The sequence below is a fragment of the Lissotriton helveticus genome, chromosome 3_1 (assembly GCF_964261635.1).
Source record: "Lissotriton helveticus chromosome 3_1, aLisHel1.1, whole genome shotgun sequence".
NCBI classification, from domain to species: Eukaryota; Metazoa; Chordata; class Amphibia; order Caudata; family Salamandridae; genus Lissotriton; species Lissotriton helveticus.
This window is the reverse complement of record NC_136061.1, coordinates 460,387,784-460,407,901: the sequence shown is the minus strand read 5'-3', so window position 1 is coordinate 460,407,901 and position 20,118 is coordinate 460,387,784. Positions and strand designations below refer to the sequence as shown.

The window sequence follows — 20,118 nt, the reverse complement described above, 5'->3', positions numbered from 1 at the left end:
GACAGAGGGCAGAAGGGTACCAAAAACGAGTGGGACAGAGGGCAGGAGGGCACCAAAAACGAGTGGGACAGAGGGCAGGAGGGCACCAAAAACGAGTGGGACAGAGCAGAGAGCAGAAGGGCACCAAAAACAATGGGACAGAGGGCATAAAGGCACCAAAAACGAGTGGGGCAGAAGGGCACCAAAACCAATGGGACAGAGGGCAGAAGGGCACCAAAAATGAGTGGGACAGAGGGCAGAAGGGCACAAAAAACGAGTGGGACAGAGGGCAGAAAGGCACAAAAAACGAGTGGGACAGAGGGCAGAAAGGCACCAAAAATTAGTGGGACAGAGGGCAGAAGGGCACCAAAAACGAGTGGGGCAGAGGGCAGAAGGGCACCAAAAACAATGGGACAGAGGGCAGAAGGGCACCAAAAACGATGGGACAGAGGGCAGGAGGGCACCAAAAAAGAGTGGGACAGAGGGCAGAAGGGCACCAAAAACGAGTGGGACAGAGGGCAGAAGGGCACCAAAAACGAGTGGGGCAGAGGGCAGAAGGGCACTAAAAATGAGTGGGACAGATGGCAGAAAGGCACAAAAAACGAGTGGGACAGAGGGCAGAAAGGCACAAAAAACGAGTGGGGCAGAAGGGCACCAAAAACGATGGGACAGAGGGCAGAAGGGCACCAAAAACGAGTGGGGCAGAAGGTCACCAAAAATGAGTGGGGCGGAAGGGCACCAAAAACGTGTGGACAGAGGGCAGAAGGGCACCAAAAACGAGTGGGACAGAGGGCAGAAAGGCACAAAAAACGAGTGGGACAGAGGGCAGGAGGGCACCAAAAACGAGTAGCATTTGGCGCCGCAGACACGCGAGATTCGGTTCCTGGCGCACATAGCCATGGTTGTAGCGCACAGAGACCCTCCACAGCCGCACACAGAGGAAAACAATTAGAGGGAACATTGCTGTCAACCTCTAGTTAAATCAGGTGAAGTACTTGTCGTTTTTAGAGTTGAATTTATTTTAGTATATATATATTTTTCTAAAAAAAAACATTAAGCTTGACATGGAATGTGGATGACCTCACTGCCACAAGTTCCGTTTTATTTGCTCCCAAACCTATTTTCTCTTCAACCTCTCCTTTCATTAGTGCAGCCTCAACTGCCATTGTGGTGTCTACCTACTGTTGATGCTGCTCACTTAGGGCACAGGTGGCTCTTCAGTAACTGCATTTTGGGTGTGGTCTTGTCGTCCAGATACTTGTGTCACCTAGTTGTCTGCTTGGACTGTGTGACATTTCTTGCTTTCCTCTTGGTAACTTTGGTGCCCTACTATGTGCTGCTCCATTATGCAGTAACACCATTCCTGACACCCCTTCCACCTTCCACAAACACCATAATTTAGGCTGCTGTTAGAGTCATGCACCAGCTTACATGTGGCATGTGTAGGCACAGGGGTTTAAATGAGTGGCGGGCTAGGAAATCTGAAGAGAGGAGAAAAAGGAAGGTATGACCACATTGAAACGGGGAAAAGTGGAGAAATGTCAGTTGGAGCGGGCTTAGCTTTGATTGTGTCAGTTAATTTACCCTCTCCCAAGTACATGTACCCAACAGAGGATATGCGCTCCTATATGCGCTCCTATATGGAAATTAATTTCTCTTTTTATATTTTTATCTTACGTATACATTTTTTATGTATATCCAATTGCATGTGCATTTATTTTGCTAGTAAGTGGCCAAGCATGCTTTAAAAACAAACCCTTAAGTAAATGAATAAAATACATTTGTTATGCACTCACTGTTAAGAGCATCAACTTTACTTACCACTAGGTAGATGGAAGACCTGCATGTAAAACTTTTGACAAGTTCCCAGACGTGGCTTGGTCAGGAGTTGATCCATGGACATCACTAAATCACCTTGCGTCATTCGGCTCACTCGGTCCAAAACTTGCTACAGTCAGAATCAAACACGAATAAATAGTTGTAAAAAGAGTTAATGTAACAAAGGAGAGAAAATTGTACTTATTTCATATCTATTCACTGTACCCACTATTCGGGACCAGGGGATAAGATGGACACAGAGGTTTGAGTGGCCTTTTATTGTATTGTTGTCCATGTTGCTAAACAGCTTTACTTGTTTAATTCAATTCACATCTTCACATTTGAAACCTAATCCTGTGGATCAAAGGGTGCACCCTCTTAATTAACTCTTGCTTCTTAACATTGTTTTCTACCAAATATTTAGTCTCAACAATGTTAAAAAGTGCTTACCATAGAAATAAGTAGCATCCTTGACTATATGGAACGTCACTCAGTTTGGTCAGTGTGCTTCACTTAACTTTGTTCACTGCACTGATTGTAAATGTGAATTAGCCAAATTGTAAGTTCTTGCACTAAATCTTGTACATTCTCAGGGCATCACCACTTTATACAGCCAATGGATTAAGTGATGTCCTTGCTATAAAGAGAAGTGGGTAGGGTCCTGAATAGTAGTTATTACTGAATTGGGACATGTCCAAGAAGATAGCCTGGAACTTTACAAAGTATAGGAAAGTCACGATTAACCGATGGTAGTAACACACACTCGATACTCAGACATGCATAAAAGAATACATGCAGGGATTAGGTTCTTGATTAAACTAAAGGTAGGAGCAAAGGCCTGCAGTGACCCCTTACTAAGCCTGGGGTTGATAGCTTTTTTGGTCTGTTAGCTTACACTGTATCTTGCCCTGACATCATCATAAAGGCAATCATCACTAACAACTTTTAACAAAGGAAGCATTTGAATCACAGTTAAAACAGAACATTTGGATTTATAGCTCCGTAAAGCAGGTATATAAAAACTCTGAACACTGGCCTGTGCAATTATATATTGGTTTGACTTTATTATCCACCTGCTTTGAAACGGTACTATTAGGTTTTTGGGGGAAAGAAGAGCTCCACAACAACTGAAGAAGGTCAAAAACGTGAAAGAAATGCCTATATTTCATGGACATGGTTAGACACATTTCACTAAGGTGAATGACCATCCATCAACACAGTACGATGTTGCAAAAGACATATACACAGCACACTTGTGTTGATGAAGTACCCGTTGCACTGTTGATAAACTAATGAAACGGGGTATAGGGACCAAGCAGGAAACAAGTTTCCAACATTATCAGTATATCTGAAAATTCAAAAAGTTGATTTATATCAAAATATTTACATATACAATAACATGACCATGTGTTCTTGGGTACCCTCATAACCTGAAAACATTGGTTCAGACTGTTATGAGTCCTGTTTAACACACACCTCAGCTGAGCACAACCTTTTAAGAAAAACACCTATTTTAAAATAACTGGTTGAGTCAAAACAACTTTAAGAATTTGGTATGGTATGTGTTGCACTAAACAAGAATTTTACACGGAATATGTTTAGAACACTTAGAACTAGTATTCATATTTGGATGAGCTTACCGTTATCTGTGAGTGGCAGAATAGCAGCAGCTAAGACGGTGGCGCTACCAAGACTGCTCTATTTCTTCAACACGTTGCCGTTGGTGGTGCCTCCCCAATTATTCTGGGAATTGGAATCCCTACTACTGAAATTATTTTGGGGAACAGGTAGGCATAAAGTAGCACTAACAAAACTACAGAGCCCTGTAATGTTGGGAGGGTTGGCTGCTCCTGATATTGAATTTGATTATCTGGAGGCTCAACTGCAATGGTTAAATAGGTGGGTTTACTGACAAATGAACTCTAGGGAGGTTGTTACTGGCTCATTGCCAGATTTGCTGGACTTATAGAAAGTCTTCTTGCTTCCTCGGCGGAGACTGCCAGCAATTTCTCAAGAGCTGATAGTGAAACAACAGTGCTGGCGACGTTGCCCGCAGCAAACCCGAATCCAGGCACCCTATTTGCCTGATATGCCATTAAAATGGATGAAAATAGTGTCGAAGGGAGGAGCATTAGCAAGGATTGAAAGATGGACTACCTTTGGGGTTAACCATGTTGGAGACCTATATCGGGATGTAGTATTGCTTAGGTTTAACCCCTTGGCTGCGGCGCAAATTCCGCCGCAGTGCTGGTCATTCCATTCTTGGGCGTGGTTCAGACGGCCCCTGGCTGTTGTGCGCACACGCCCACGATGATTTATGAGGGCCGCCATGAGCACGGAAGGGGTAAAGACTTGGCTGAAGAATTTAATAAACCCAGAGGATACATTTTAGTACAGAGGGCATTAGTTGCAACAATAAGGAATTATTTGAGAAAAGGAGATGATGGAACTGCCTTTCTAATGCACGTGTGAACATGCACTTGCCCCTGCCCGCACTGCTAAGGGTGCAAAAAACGTTTTGCTCCAATTTTACAATGTTTCACTATCAACAATACATATATTTTCAAATATTATATACACACACTGTCTCAAAACATTGATCATTTTATTATGGATCACTCTACGTAATCATGTCATTATCTTATGATTTCCTGCTCGAAATATACCGAACGTAACATATAGTCTCTGAAAACATCCTATACAAAAGGTTAACAAAAATCGATGGTTTCTGTAGTCGTTTCCCAGTGCAATGCACAATACGTTAGACACACAGGAAAACTGTGTCTCATTGGATTTCACAACTTCGATCATGAAAATGTAACTGGACTGCCACCAAAGTGAACTAGTGCCAACGTGTTCATGTGCTGCAATCTAAGATGTAGTGTCCACTTGTGTGAAATGATAAAGTTCACGTACCAGCCTTCACCAAAGTGTAAATATCTAGACTGCATGCTACCAAGTGCCTCCACAAACTCAGTACCAAACTGTGTAAAAAACGTACAGCCAAAATAAATTACACTTCGTCTGGTGCCCAATGATGCACGCCTGAATCCTGTCTATAAAACGAAAACGTAAATACATATTAAACAAAATGAACAAAGTGCCCTGTCTGGGTGAACTACCTAGAGTCCTGAAGACCAATGGTTACCTTAAACTCTGGAAGTTCAACGAGTATTCAATACAGGAATGTCCCGCGCGTCAACCGTGCCCTATCTGTGAGCTCCCACCCGCATAGCAAAATGTAGGTATCCTGCAGCGTAAAACCGCTGGCGTCTTACCTCGGAATCTAAACAATGGTTACTGCGTACTCGACATCCGCCACAACAGGAAGTAGTGCTTCCTGGGAACTCTATGTCTGTTAAATCTGTGCGTGTAATCAACAGAGAAGACGGTTATTATACAGTGACAGTAACTTTGAAGCGTTGATTACAACTCATCGCGGTTTCAGTCCTGTGGAAATAATCTGTTTACTCTGGCGTGGAGTGGTGTTGTTTCTTTCTGAAAGCATACCACAGGAGTTTCTAAGTCTTCAGGCGGTCTCACTGAGTTTTGAGCTATATAGTTGTAGCTATCATGAACAGGCCATGTTGACAGAAACAACATTCTGTTCAAAGTTAATGCCACAATGTATCTTAACAGGTCGTACGTTGATCATCTTAAGATGGAAGCCATGGGTGCAACGTAGAGCCCCATAGCTTAAACGTAACCGTCTTCACTGTTGATTACACGCTTGGATTTAACAGACATTGAGTTCCCAGGAAGCACTACTTCCTGTTGTGGCGGATGTCAAGTAAGCATTAACCATCGTTTAGATTCCGAGGTAAGACGCCAGCGGTTTTACGCTGCGGGATACATACATTTGAGTATGCCACGGTTGACGAGTGGTATATATAAGGGGGGTTCTACCCAGATATCGTCACTGGGACCTGGGTTCACTATGTACTGAAAGGAAGGGGTCCCAGTGTAGACAGGGAACAATTAAATACAATTCATATGAATTATTCAGAAACAATTCTTTAGATCCACAAAGGTTTATTCACAGCGGGATCCAGTGTATTGAATATACATTTGCATAAAATAATCAACTGTATTGAATGTCATACAGTGCCCCAAGGAGGGAAGGGGGAAGTGATAGTGAGTAGGTAGGGGAAAGTGATGGGATTAAGTGACAGTAAAATCAATACTTAAACGACCAGTTTTATGCTATAATTAGTGTAGCAACAACTGCCATCAAAAATGGCGACATTATTTGAAAAAGAGGCATCCAACACAAGGTACAATGCATATACAGAATATTGGCGTGAGGTTGCCGTGATTGAGAAAATGGTCGACGTTTCGACCCCCTGAGGTTGCAGGATAGTTTAACCTTGCTGTGGGGTCTTCATCAGGACGAGTGGGTGGGGCAGAGGACCACAGGGTCAAAAGTCCGCCGTATGGTCTCTGTTAGGGGTTTAGAATACAGATTTGCTGCTTCACAGGGTCAAAAGTCCGCCGTGTGGTCTTTCTTTAAGAATAGGGATGCAGTGATGCTGCTTCGTGTGTGGCGTCCTGTAGGAATCAGGATGCGGTAACCTCCGACATCGTGGGGATTAAATCGATAGTAAGTTCGGTAGGGATGAATCACGGTGCTCCGTACGAGGGCTCGTCCAGCCCTCGTACGGAGCATCCCTATTCTTAAAGAAAGACCACACGGCGGACTTTTGACCCTGTGAAACAGCAAATCTGATTATGGAGAGTGATCCATAATAAAATAATCAATGTTTAGAGACAATGTGTGTATATTACATTTGAAATGTATGTATTGTTGATAGTGATACATTGTAAAATTGGAGCAAAAACCTGAATTGCACCCTTAGCAGTGCGGGCAGGGGCAAGTGCATTTTCACACTTGCATTAGACATTCATTTGACATGGGGCTGGCTACCTCATTCCCACCCGACACGCTTAATCAATTTATACAGAGAGCACAGGAGAAATTGGTTTACATACAGATAGGAGTGCGCGGTCTCACCCCTCATAATTCATCAGATGCTGGAACTGCCACACATCAGGTGTGTCAACAGCTCTGTACAACAACAGGGTGTGTAAGAGCAGTCTTGTGTATATATTGTGTGATTCGTGCAAATATTTTGCCGAGTGGAAAATAAAACGGGAGACTTAGAGCTCCAAATTGAAGATTGGGACTAGGATAGTATTTTTACGACATATAACAGATGTTTCTAGAAAGGCTTGGTTCAAATTAATTATTTTTTATGTCCTACATGGAGTTTATCCTATACCTGGTAGGATTAACAAGATATATGCGATTGCTGCTGAAAAATGCCCTAGATGTGGGGAGTTGGGGCAGAACTGTTCCATATAGTATGGTCCTGCCCTTCCTTAGCGGGGTTTATGGAGGAAGTACTTGATTATAACAACATTGCAGGATATATCTTGTACACCCTTGGTCTGCCCCTTAGAGGGATACCCTCATCCTAAAAATAAGAATATCACTACTAGATTTACTGACTAAGGTTTGAGTTAGGCAAAACGAGAATTGGCTGTGCACAGGAAATAGTGCATGGGCCTCAAATTACTAGATGGTGTAAAGAAATGGTAAAATGCGAAAGTTTGGAGAGTGCTGTATTTGTTTTGTGAGATAAATAGAGGAAAAGGGAAAATTGAAAGGGTTAAATTAAAGTATGGGAACACCTGGTGGATCATTTGGTGGGCCCCGAAGCAGACACAGATTAATCTAATAGTTCACTGAGTCCTTGCGGGTAAGAGAAGGGAAGTCTAGTTTAATACTGATAAATTGGGTAATAATGGGTACTACTGTGATATACTTGTCCGTGTGGAATATGTGGACACTTTACTTATGACTGCTTTTCTTGATTAAGGGTAACTGTGGGTGGGGGTTTTGATGTTATAGTTTTATTGCACTAATTTGAGTCGACCTAAGATATGAGTAGGAAGCTGGCTCTGTAAATACAATGCCAAAGTAAGGTATAGTGTGCACAGAGCCCAGGGAGACCCCAGAGGTATAACAGAGGCTAAATTAGGTAAGCACTAACAGTTCTCTTTGTGGTAGTGAGGGCGACCAGTTAAGCTTATCCAGAGGGTGTGTTAAGCATTCACTCAATCAAGACTGATGGCACACACTCAGAGCCCAAATGCAGACCAATTGAGTAAGTTTAAAAAAGGTATACTTGTATTTTATTTCTAGAACGACGATGGAGGGCTTGGTACAGGTAAGTAAATATACTTTTAATGGTAAACCTTTACACAGAAATATATTTGAGGATGGATTTGCCATTGTTACAGGTCGGTATCACTTTACAAAGCAGTAAAAATTACACAGCAGTTACTTTTAGAATACGTTTTAGTTACTTTTAGATTACTTTGAGTACTGGGGGTGGTATGCCTAGTACCCAACCTTAAGGAACTCACAATACAAGGTAGGTAAGACTTTTCTTGGCTTTGAGTTAAAGTTTCAGTTTTCCCATACAAAACAACAGTTCAACACAAACATTTTAGGCCCAATATCTCATAACATGGGCTTCTAAGGGAAAAATGGTTATCAGTTATGCCGGTAAGTAAATGTCTTAGAAGTGGGAGTTTTGGGGGATCGGACCAGGGTTCCCCAAGGTCCGGGTAGGCACTTGAGTTGCACTACCAGCGGCAATGTGAGGCCGGGATCAGGGGCTCAATGTTAGCCAATGAGGCTAAGAGTAACTTCAGTTAGGGACTGATAACTAGCAGTCCACTCCGGTGTGTGAGCAAAGCTCCTGGGGTTAAGGTTAGCACTGCAGGGGCCAACATCAAGCACAGGAGCAGCAACACTGGGGCGGCCAGGTCCAGGGCACCAAAAGGACATCGGGGGATCTGTTCTTTTCAAAGGAGACCTTTGGTTCAGAAGAGTTGCTGCAGGCTCAAGAGGGAGACATTGTGAAGGCGACCACCAGCTGGAGAGGTTTGTTGGGTTCTTGGAGGATGCCGGACAGTGTCGGTTGGGCCACCCAAGGCCATAGGGCATCGGGTGCAGGGGTGTCTTCTGGCATCGGGTTTACTGACCAGCTCCGGATGCTGGGAACCTTCCGGTTGAGGCTGCAGCATCGTCTTGAGGCATGCCGGGAATCACCAGATCGCAAGTACGGATCATTGGGGAGACCTTCTTGTGGTATTGGGCCACTCGAGCTCAGGCCATGGGCGTCGGGTGCAGAGTGGTGAAGAATCTTGGAGCCGCTGGAATTTGTATTCTGCTCTTGGAGTCTTTGGTGAGTTAATCCAGTGCTCACAGGAGACAGAGTCTGTAAAGTGAGTGTAGGCCAGATCCGCCGGGCTGGGGGGGGGTGGGGTAGCTGGACACACCAGTTTCATCATTGTAGGCAGGTCGGGCGGACAGGCCGGTTGGGCTGGGGCCAAAGCTGTAGTTGTCCTCTTCTTAATGGCTTGGCACGGCTCTTCAGTCCTTCTTTCTTCCTGGAATCTGAGGAGGCATGACATCTGCCCAGGGTTAGCTTTGTCTCTGGAACCAGAGAGTGGAGGCCCTTTACCCAGGGGTCCAGAAACCTGTCCGGTGGTGGCAAATGGCAGGCAGCCTTTCATGAACCACACCAGGGCTAGTCAAGTTTCATGGGGCATCTCTAAGATGCCCTCTGAGTGTATTTTACAATAAATCCCACACAGGCATCAGTGTGGGTTTAATGTGATGAGAAGTTTGCTACCAAACTTCCCAGGTTTTAGTATAGCAATTATGGAGCAGTAGAGTTCGTAATGACTAACTTCCCGGATAATTACTCTTTATGGCTTTACTACACTTACAATGTCTAAGTATAGATTTAGACAATGTAGTGGTATAGGGCCCATGTTACAATACCCTTACCTGAGGGTTAGTTCACCCTGCTAGAGGGGTGACTTACTTAGGCCTCAGGCAGTGGGTTGTAGGCATGGCACATATTGATGTGTACCACGTCGACTCTTCACCTTTCTCTGCACCAAAACATGCAGCCTGTAACGGCAGTGTTTGAATGTTAAGGTACAGGGCACCTAAGGCTGTAGCCCTTAGAGGCTTTCTCTGGTCACAGTGCCCTTTGTGCACATGGTACCTTTTACATGATCATACCTGGGGCCAGAAAAGTGCCAACTGTGGGTACAAAGGTACAGTTTTGGGAAAGAACACAGGCCCTAGGAACCTGATTGGCAGGAACCCAAGGCACATCAGAGGACAGACAAAAAGTGGGAGGTAACCATGCAAACAAAAATGGCATTTTCTACACCCCTGCACCCCCTACACTCCCCAACAAAAGAGGATGTGACTAACCTTTCCCAGGAGAATTTTTATTGCGTAAGTAGACAAAATCAGGAAGGCCATCTGCATAGGCAGTCTCAGGTCTATGTTCCACTGTAAAGTCCATTCCTGTTGGGATATGGACCACCTCAAAAGTTTTGGGTTTTCTCCTTTCATCTGCATTAGCCATCTGAGATGTCTGTGGTCAGTCTGAACTAGGAAGAGAGTACCAAACAGGTATGGTCTCAGCTTTTTAAGGGACCAAACCACGATAAAGGCCTATCTCTTAATGGCACTCCAAAGTTGTTCCATGGGGAGAATCTTTCTGCTTATGAAAGCAACAGGTTGGTTTTGTCCATCATCATTTGTCTGGTATAGGACAGCTCCTATCCCTATCTCAGAGGCATCAGTAGGCACAATGAAGTGCTTGGAGTAATCTGAAGCCTTGAGAATAGGTGCTGAGCACTTTGCACAATTCAGGCCCCACCCACAAGGCGGGCAATCTGCTTGACCCAGTTTTTTCCAACCTAACTACTGTCACATGTAAGCCTGCCCTACCCGTCCCTTGGTCGGACCATTTTATTGTTGAATTCTCGTTAAAAATAAACCAATCCAGGGGGGCGTGGCTAGGGCGCCGATGGTGGAGGTCGCCTGAGCGTTCGGCTCCGCGATCGACCCGCCATTAATCCTGTTTCCCGGGCGTCAATGGCTCCCCCAATCCTCGAATAATTGAGCGAGGGGGGCGCTGAGCCGGAGGGCGACGCTGGAGAGCTGCAACAGGACGCAGTCGGAGTGAACTCGGGCTGCTGAAGTGCCCGCGGACCGAGCGGCGCCGAGCCTAAAATGGCGCCTGCTCAGTCTTGCCGCTCCTGAGGCGAACCGGAGACCTGGGTGACCGGTGATCGCGGCTTGGCCTCCTTTCCCCCCCACCCCCTCGCTGGAGATACGACGCGGATACCGGCTGCGTGAGCACCCGACGGCACCTGTGACTCTTCGCTGAGGTGCCCGTCGAGACCGCCGCTTGGCGGGACCCCGGCATCACTGCGGGGCGAGGCGGAGAGGGGGGGCTGCTCCACACCCCGGCAGGCTCGAGACAACTCTAGCCCCCGCCACCCCGGACCTGGAGACTGCTGGCACGAGTGCCCATTGGGTTCGCACTACGGGAGGACCGGACCCGGCACGGAGGGCTGGGGGCCGAACACTGCGCATGGGCGGCCTGCTCGCCGGGCCTTGAGGATCATTGGCGACGGAGGCAGAGGCCTGCAGGCTAGCACGGAGGTGAGGGAGACTCGAGAGGAACACGGCCCCTGCCGGCGCACTGCGACCCAGGGGTGACTCTTTTCCGCCCCCCCCCCTCCTTGCTCCGAGGGGGTGGGCTGCCGTCCCCCGCTGGGCCCCCCCGATCCTGCATCCTGACACAAGAGCGGCTAGAGGGTGCCCACGCCACGTGGAGTCTGCGATGGATGCCACTGTTACCAGCTCCGGACACTCGCACTGGTTGAACCCCCGTCTGCACTGAGAGAAGAAGGGCTTGAGTGCGGAAAATCCTGGTTCTGTGCCCCTGGACCGCGGGTGCTTGTGAGTCGCTCTGCCGCCGTGCCGGGGGCTGGCCGGCGGATCACGCCGCTGCGAGAGCTGGGACGGGGCGCCCGGCTCTCGGATTACCTCCCCTCCTCTGGGCGACCGCCTGATCCATAGCCGGAGTCCTCGACCGCCATGGGGAAGACGAAGGGAGCTAAGGGTGGTACGCAGACCCCCTTCGGAGGTGGAAACGTCGGACGGGGGTGGCCAGCTGGACCCAGAGACGACGGGGGACCCACACCTACAGCACCAACTAGACAGGATTCTAGAGGCGATAACTGACACGAGATCGGCACTCCAACAAGACATTGCCCAGGTGGCGTCGAGCCTGGGCTTACTCAGAGCTGATCATGGCAAGCTCTCGGACAGAGTCAAGGAGGTGGAGAGCTCGGTTGGAACCCTGGAGCCAGCGCAACAAACATTGGCCGCTGCCATGAAGGACGTTCTGGCTCGAGTAGACGCTCTGGAGAGGAGGGCGGAGGACGCAGAAGGGCGTACCAGAAGGAACAACATCCGCGTGGTGGGCCTGCCGCAAAAAATCGAAGGTAGAGACATGGTGGCCTACCTTGAGGACTGGCTCAGGACAGCGGTGGCAACTGAGGGACTCTCCTCCTTTTACACCCTAGAACGGGCGCACAGGGTTCCGTCCAGACCGCCGCAACAAGGCCGACCTCCGCGCCCGGTGGTGGTGCGGTTGCTGCACTTCAGAGACAGAGATCTGCTCCTCAATAATGCCAGGTTGAACGGCCCTACCAGGTGGAAAACAGTAAGGTGAAAATCTTTCCGGACTACACCTATGAGACCCAGCGCAAGCGGGCCTCCTTCTTGGCGATCAAACTCGAACTGAGGAGTGAGAGTATCCAGTACTCATGGTTGTTTCCAGCGCGGCTCCGCATCATACTGGATGGCAAGACTCTATTCTTTGATACCCCGTACGAGGCATGTAGCTGGCTGGAACTCTATCGGGCTGGCAAAGATGGATCTGGGGCTTCTTTCTCGACTTCCTTGGAGGTGGGCCTGCGAAGGAGGTCTCAGCGGATCCGGAGTCGCCGAGGTGGACTGGGCCGACCCTCGACTGTGGAGACTACAGCGGAACGGCGAGGTGTGTTGGAGATGGTATCCAGTATGTCGGGCCCTCAGGGTGGCCCCCATTACCGAGGAGTCGGAACCTGGCGGCGGCGAGGACCGCACGGACACGGAGGGCTCCGATACTGATAGTGTGCCCCTCCCTGTGATCACTCTAGACACGGCAGAGGGACTGCTTGATGGCTAGGAATGACTTCGGGTGAGCCGGTTCCAGCGGGAGGGTGGCTGGCGGGGGCGGGGGGAGGGGTGAGCCCTCAAGAGACTGTTGGATAATTGGATAAGTGATGGGTTGGGGTGAGTCCTGGGTTGCCCTTGATACTAATGGCTCGATCGCCATTTGGTAGCTTAGACGTGGGGAGGCCCCCTATCGGTGCTCGACCCCCAGTTTGCCCTTAAGGCATGCCTACGGTGGCTACCGTCGGGATAGTTATTGGTTTTTTGGGTACAGTTTGGATGGGAACTAGATGGCAATCTTTGGGTCCTGTTCTGGGGGGGTGGAGGGGGGGACAAGGTTTGGGGTTAAATTGTGGTTGTCAGAGGGTGGGTACGCCATCGGTGCAGGGCACTCACTGTGCATGACCTTACTTGAACGCAACAGGGAGAGACATGGCGGGGGGCAATGGGACTATGGCTGAACTGTCCACTTTGAAATGCATTACCTGGAACGTGCGCGGACTGCATTCTATGTCCAGGCGCCACAAGATACATGCTTACTTAGTGCGTAGAGGGGTACAGATTGCGCTTTTAAAGGAAACGCACCTCACGAAAGCGGTGGGACTAGCCTTGCAGCGCAGGTGGAGGGGACAGGTATACAACACCACATACTCGGCGTACGCTAGAGGCGCGCTAATTTGGGTCCGGGCTGGGGTCCCCCTGCAGGTGATGAAGCATACTGTGGACCCGGAGGGGAGGTTCGTGGCCATAGCGGGTAAGTTAGGGGGAAGAGATCTAAATATTTGCAGCATTTACGCGCCCAACTTGGACTAGCTGGCCTTTTTCGCGGCGATGTCGGGCTCCCTGGCCCACTATCTGACGGGGCCACTTTTGATCGGAGGGGATTTCAACTCGGCGGTGGACGTAGATCTTGATAGATCTCATCCTCCCCTGGCGGACTCGCCAACGTGCCGGGTTGCCAGGGGCAGGTTGGACTGGCAGGTTAAGTGGGGACTGACGGATATCTGGCGAGCCCAGCACCCGTACACCCGGGACTACTACCCACTTCTCCGGTATGCATGAACTACACGTGCGGCTGGATGGTTTCTTGGGCTCGGCGGACTTGGTGTCCTCGGCTGCGAGATCTGAGTATTTAGCGAGGACCATTTCCGACCACAACCCTCTTCTGGCAGACTTCAGATGGTTCCCGGGTACCCCCTGTGTCCCGACTTGGGGGTTGCGCCCCGAGATGCTTGAAGATCTGGTGTTCCGCGGTGAGTTGGCGGATAAGATCACCGCCTACTTTGCGGAGAATGAGTGCTCGACTGGGGCACGGGCCACGGAGTGGGACGCCTTTAAGGTGGTCGTGAGAGGCTATTGTATTACTAAGAAAGTAGGGGTGCGACGTGTTCTTTTAGAGGACCTTGACAAGGCGGATCGAAAGCTTCGCGAACTGGAGCTCTTGCGGCCCGGCCGTCCGGAGCTGCACCAACAGACCGCGGCAGCGAGGGAGGCCGTGGCTGCTGAAGTGGAAAGGCTACGCAGTTTTGATTATAAAACTTACCTGACTAGGTCACTGGCGGAGGGTGACAAATCGGGGGCGCTCCTGGCTTGGTTAGCCAACCCCACGAGACGCACTCCTCCCATGGTTGCTATGCGAGACGCTGAGGGAGTGGAGGTCTATACCCAACCCGAAAGCCTTGGTTGTTTCATGAACTACTACGAGGATCTATACCGGAGTAAGGGGACGACGACCACGGCCCCCATTGATAACTTCTTACGGGACTTGCCCATCCCTACTCTGAAGCCCGAACAGGCGAAAGATTTAGGGAAAGACGTGGAGCTTGGGGAGATCCGCAGTGCCATAAAACGTATGGCGCGCAACAAAACTCCAGGTCTAGACGGGCTTCCTGTAGAGTTCTACTCCACCTATGTTGACCTCCTAGCCGAGCGGCTATTGACAATCTACAAGGAGGTGAAACACCTAGGGCGCCTCCCGGGCTCAATGCGTGAGGCCCTTGTGGTCCCTCTACTTAAGCCTGACAGAGAGGGTACCGACCCGGCGTCCTATAGGCCGCTTTCGATGCTCACGGTAGATTATAAAATATTAAGCAGCATTCTAGCGTCGAGATTACTGGGGCACATGGGCTCCCTGGTGCACAAGGACCAGGCGGGGTTCATCCCCCAGCGAAACACCACAATGAACATCCGTCGCCTGCTCCGCCTATTGGAAGAGGACCACGACGAGGGTCCCCAATCCATGATCCTCTCGATTGACCTAGAGAAGGCTTTCGATAGCCTGGAGTGGGAATACCTCCGTAAAGTGCTTAGTTGTTTTGGAGTGGGGGACGGGTTCTTGCGATGGACCGCGGTGCTGTATGCCTCGGCGGTGGCGAGAGTACGGTCGGGCCCGCTGATCTCCCAACAATACCCGGTGGAGCGGGGTACGAGGCAGGGCTGCTCGCTATCCCCGTTACTTTTTGCGCTGGCGGTGGAACCCTTGGCGTTGTCAGTTCGCACCGGGGCCCACTATGGAGGACTGCGGACCTTGTCGGGGCGGCAGTTCATTTCCCTGTACGCCGACGATCTGTTGCTTTTCCTGGAGGATGCTGAGGGGGCGTTGGCTGGCGCTGACGCTGTACTCACTTCTTTCGGCGAGATTTCGGGCCTCAAGGTGAACTGGTCGAAAACTTGCTTGTTTCCGGTTCGCAGGGAGGAACCCCAGCCCGTCACGTCTAGAGAGATCAGGTGGGCACCCAGCTGCTTCAAATATTTGGGGGTTTATATTTACCACTGCCCTGCTGCTGTTCTGGAGGGCAACATATCCCGTTGCGTCCGAGCACTGAAGGGTAGCATGTCCTTTTGGGCTACCTTGCCGCTGTCGGTGGCAGGACGCATTGCGCTACTGCAGATGGTGGCGCTCCCCCAGCTACTTTATTACTTCAGGACACTTCCGATTTGGATCCCTCCAGCCGTATTCCGGAACCTGAGATCGCTGATCGTGGCATTCCTTTGGGGCCTGGGTCGCCGCAGAGTGGCGCTTAAGACCTTGACGAGGCCTAGGGCTGAGGGCGGGTTGGCGGTCCCCGATTTTGAAATTTATTACTTGGCTGCCCAATTGCAGACCTACACTCAAGAGGTAGTGCGAGAGTTTCGAGGTCCAGAGGAGGAACGGGGGTTGGGCATTCCCAGACACGTTCTTTCTTATATCGTGCTGCAGCAGAGGCTGGTAGTGAGGGACCTTACGCAGGAGGAACGCACTATTAGATTGTGCTGGAATCGCGCACAGCGCAAGTCGGGAATGAACCACCCCTACGCCCCCGAAATCCCGTTGGGAATGCTCACGGCGTTGCCACATGGGGGGGACTGGTCGCCATTACAAGCTTGGGAGGAGGCGGGCATACAGGTGGTCGGCGACCTGTACTAGGACGGAGTGCTCTTGCCCTTCCGGGCACTGCTTGACCGCTTTGATATCCCCCGGGGTGATTTCTTACTACACGCGGCGGTCACGAGGGCTCTCCAGGCGCACTGGCGGAATGGTTTTGAAGAACCACAGCCGTCCATGGCGTGCCAGTATGTTATGATGGCAGCGGGAACGGTTAAAGCTGTAACGTGTTTATACTCTAGGATGGTTAATGAGAGGTTGCCTCCGTTGGACACGCTAAAGACCAAATGGGAGGCAGACATAGGGAGGGACATCCCGGAGACCACCTGGGCCCAGCTGCTGCATCGAGCTTGGAAGGGCACGCGCAACGCTCGGTTCCAACTGGTCCACTTTTATATATTACACCGAGATTATCTGACCCCGGAGAAGATACGAAAGTACTTTGCCTCTGACACTGCGGCCTGCCCTAGATGCCGGTCGATTGGAGCGGACCTAGCTCATATGTTATGGTCCTGCCCCGCTTTGTCCTCCTACTGGGCGGAGATAGGGGACACCCTCAACGAGGTTACGGGGCAGACCCTGCATTTCGATCTCGCAGTGGGGATTTTACATTGGTTCCCATATACCCCCAAAACAAAAATTACTAGCAAATTCATTGACATGGGATTACTTTTGGTGAAACGGGAAGTAACACGTCACTGGAAGGCTCGAGCTGGTCCATCGGGTGCTAAATGGCGCAACGAGTTTCTCAAATGGGCTGTGGGTGAGAGCACCCTGAGATTTCAACTAGCGCGGCGACAGCGAGAGGGGAGGGCGTTGGAATCAGCGCAGGCATGGGAAGCGTTGGTGCAGTCCTTACGCGATCATGGCACACCTAGCGACACGGATAGTGCTACTGCCGAGCAGCCTGCGTCCCCGTAATGTGACAGGTTTACTGCATTGCTCCAGCCTACTCGAAGTTTCCTGCCATGTGATCTCTGATACTCTAACTAAGCACCGATGGCGTGGGGGGGAGGGGTGGGTGGTTAGAGGGAGGAGGGGCATCTTCAGCTTCCTACTATACTACTGCTCTTTCGAGATTGTTGTGTTGCCACCGGACCTCTGGGTGCGTTTTGTTGGGTAGGGTGGGGGGGGGGGGAAGTTTTCGTTCCTTTCGAAAAGCAGATATGGAATTTTAAATTAGAACCAGTCGTATATCGATGACCACAGGACCCACGCTCACAGTTCACTTACAAATTGCCGCCCGACCCCAGGGTTGTGGGCTGAATGGGCGTGTAACAGTGTTACTTTGCCGCCGATGTAATTATAACTGCTTGCATCATGATTGACTGTTCTACAACGGATATTTATATCTGCAATAAAAATATATTTAAAAAAAAAAAAAAACAATAAACCAATCCAATGCCCCTGGAGATATCCCTAAACTCAGACTGACCCGCAATTGGAGGAACCTGGACTCCAACAAATTGAACTCTGTTCTGTCATGCTCTTTGCTGTTCACGGATGTTAACAACCTTGAGCAATCGGACGCTGTTCATAACTGGCTTATGTCTGCGACTAATGCTTGTTTACCCCTCCGCAAGCAGAAGTTCAATGTACACCACCCTCCCGCACCATGGTTTAAAGACCTATTGAAAAAAGAAAAGACCTATTGTAAACACCTTGAGCGGAAGTGACGCTCCAATTACGATTCTCATTCTAAACTGCAATATAAAGCTGCTTTAACGAAATATCATTCCCTATGCAAAATAGCCAGAACAGAATATGTTAATTCCTCTATTCTTAATGCCCAAAACCGTCCCAAAGCTCTGTTTAAGGCTGTTAAAGAACTGTCAGGTGCCTCCTGTCAACCCAAACCCCCTTGTCTTGATGTAGCACAATGCGATGCTTTAGCAGACTTTTTTATCTCTAAGATTGAGAATATATATGTTGACTTCGGTCCTCCCGACTCCCCGATTCCTTCCCTTGAGCCTGTCGTTTCTACCATTTCGGGCGATCTTCAGCCAGCCGAAACAGGTATTAGCGCATGGGACCCCCTTACCTTATGCATTTTATACGACATCATCAGAAGTATTAAATCGGGTTCCCCTCTTGACCCCATCCCTCCCCAATTTCTGTTAACCCTTAACCCCCCCCTCTCTCAAAATCATCCTGGAGCTACTAAATATGTCACTCAGGGAGGCAAAGGTCCCCAGTGATTGGAAGCACGCAATGATTGTACCCCTGTTAAAAAGGCCAATGCTGACCCTAATGACCCCTCCAATTTTCGTCCAATTTCCCTTCTCCCAGTATTTTCCAAAATATTGGAAAAACATGTCCTTAAACAACTCACCAGTTTTATCGAATCTAACAACATTTTGCATCATTCTCAGTCTGGCTTTCGTTCCGGTTTTTCTACTGAAACCACTCTTTTGGGAGTCTCTGAAACCGTTCGTCATCTGGTTGACAGAGGGGAGACCGTGGCACTTATTCTACTCGATTTAAGTGCCGCGTTTGACACGGTCTCCCACCCCATTCTGTTCAGCACTCTCAAAACCATAGGCATTTCTCATTCTGCCCTCAATTGGCTTACCAGTTTCCTGTATGACCGGGCGGTCCAAGTTTTTTCGGCCACATCTACGTCAAAAATTCACAAATCAATACACGGAGTTCCTCAGGGTTCCATTCTTAGCCCCCTTCTCTTCAATTTGAATGTCAGACCCTTGGCGACCATTGCAAAGCAAGCGGGGCTCTCCATATTTTCATATGCAGATGACACTCAGATCATCTTCTCACTTTCCACCAGTCATCATGTCACTACATCTGCCCTTTGTTCTGGACTTAGCAACATCGCCTCCTGGATGCACAACAACAAGCTAAAATTAAACGGAGGAAAAACAGAACTTCTGTTTGGCAATAACACCGCCTTATGGGGGCCCTCCCATTGGCCTGTCCAAATGGGTACACCTCCCAATCCCTCCAAAACAGCACGCAATTTGGGCATCATTTTTGATAACTAATTGTCCATGAGGCAACATGCTGTTAAAGTCTCTTCCACCTGCACAGTCATCCTTAAATGGCTGAGGAAAATTGCCTGGATGCTCCCCCTAGACACCCAGAAAACCGTAGTCCAGGCGCTTATTACTTCTCGCCTGGACTATGGTAACATCCTTCTTCTGGGGGCTAGCAAAGAGGTAATTCGTAAATTACAGACTGTACAGAACATGGCAGCGCGTCTGTTATGTAATTTACCCTTTCAATCCTCTACCTCCCCCTCTTTGCGTAGCCTTCATTGGCTCCGCATTGAGAGTCGCTCTAAATTTAAGGCGCTCTGTTTCACACATAGAATCATCTGGGGTAAGGCACCTCAATATCTAACATCCTTGATTCATCTGTACGTCCCCTCGCGCTCTCTGCGGTCTTCCAACCAACACAAACTCCAGATTCCTAGAATTAGGAGAGCCAGAATGGGCGGTCGTTCATTTGCCTTCCTAGCCCCGTCCCTGTGGAACTCTCTTCCTCTTCGAACGGAATCTAACCATCTTACGTTCCGCAGGGATCTTAAAACCTGGCTTTTCAATCAATAAACGAGTCTGCTAGCACACTCCCTTTGCCTTTGGTTTAGCGCCGGGAAACCTTCGGGTAGCTGCGCGCTTTATAAGATTAAATATAAAAAAAAAGTGCCTGTTTTGGGGCTTCTAAAGCTTTTTGGCAGCCAACTGTCCAGTTCACTTTCTTGGGCATCTTGTTGGAGGTACGTTCAGTGAGTGGAGTCACAATGGACCCATATCCCCTCACCAACTTCCTATAGTATCCAGTCAAGCCAAGAAATGCCCTTGCTTGGGTCTGGGTTGCTGGAGCTTCCCAA

The 20,118-nt window shown here is 49.3% G+C and overlaps 1 protein-coding gene across 6 annotated transcripts in view; it reads right to left on the bottom strand.

The window, feature by feature from the left end:
* Positions 1–20,118, bottom strand: part of PIKFYVE (phosphoinositide kinase, FYVE-type zinc finger containing) — a 2,266,845-nt gene that overhangs the window by 1,471,564 nt on the left and 775,163 nt on the right. For all 6 annotated transcript variants that reach the window (XM_078680343.1, XM_078680347.1, XM_078680342.1 and 3 more), the window contains one exon: positions 1,801–1,927. In XM_078680343.1, the coding sequence (XP_078536469.1) occupies positions 1,801–1,927 (127 nt within the window). The remainder of the gene's footprint in view (positions 1–1,800; positions 1,928–20,118) is intronic.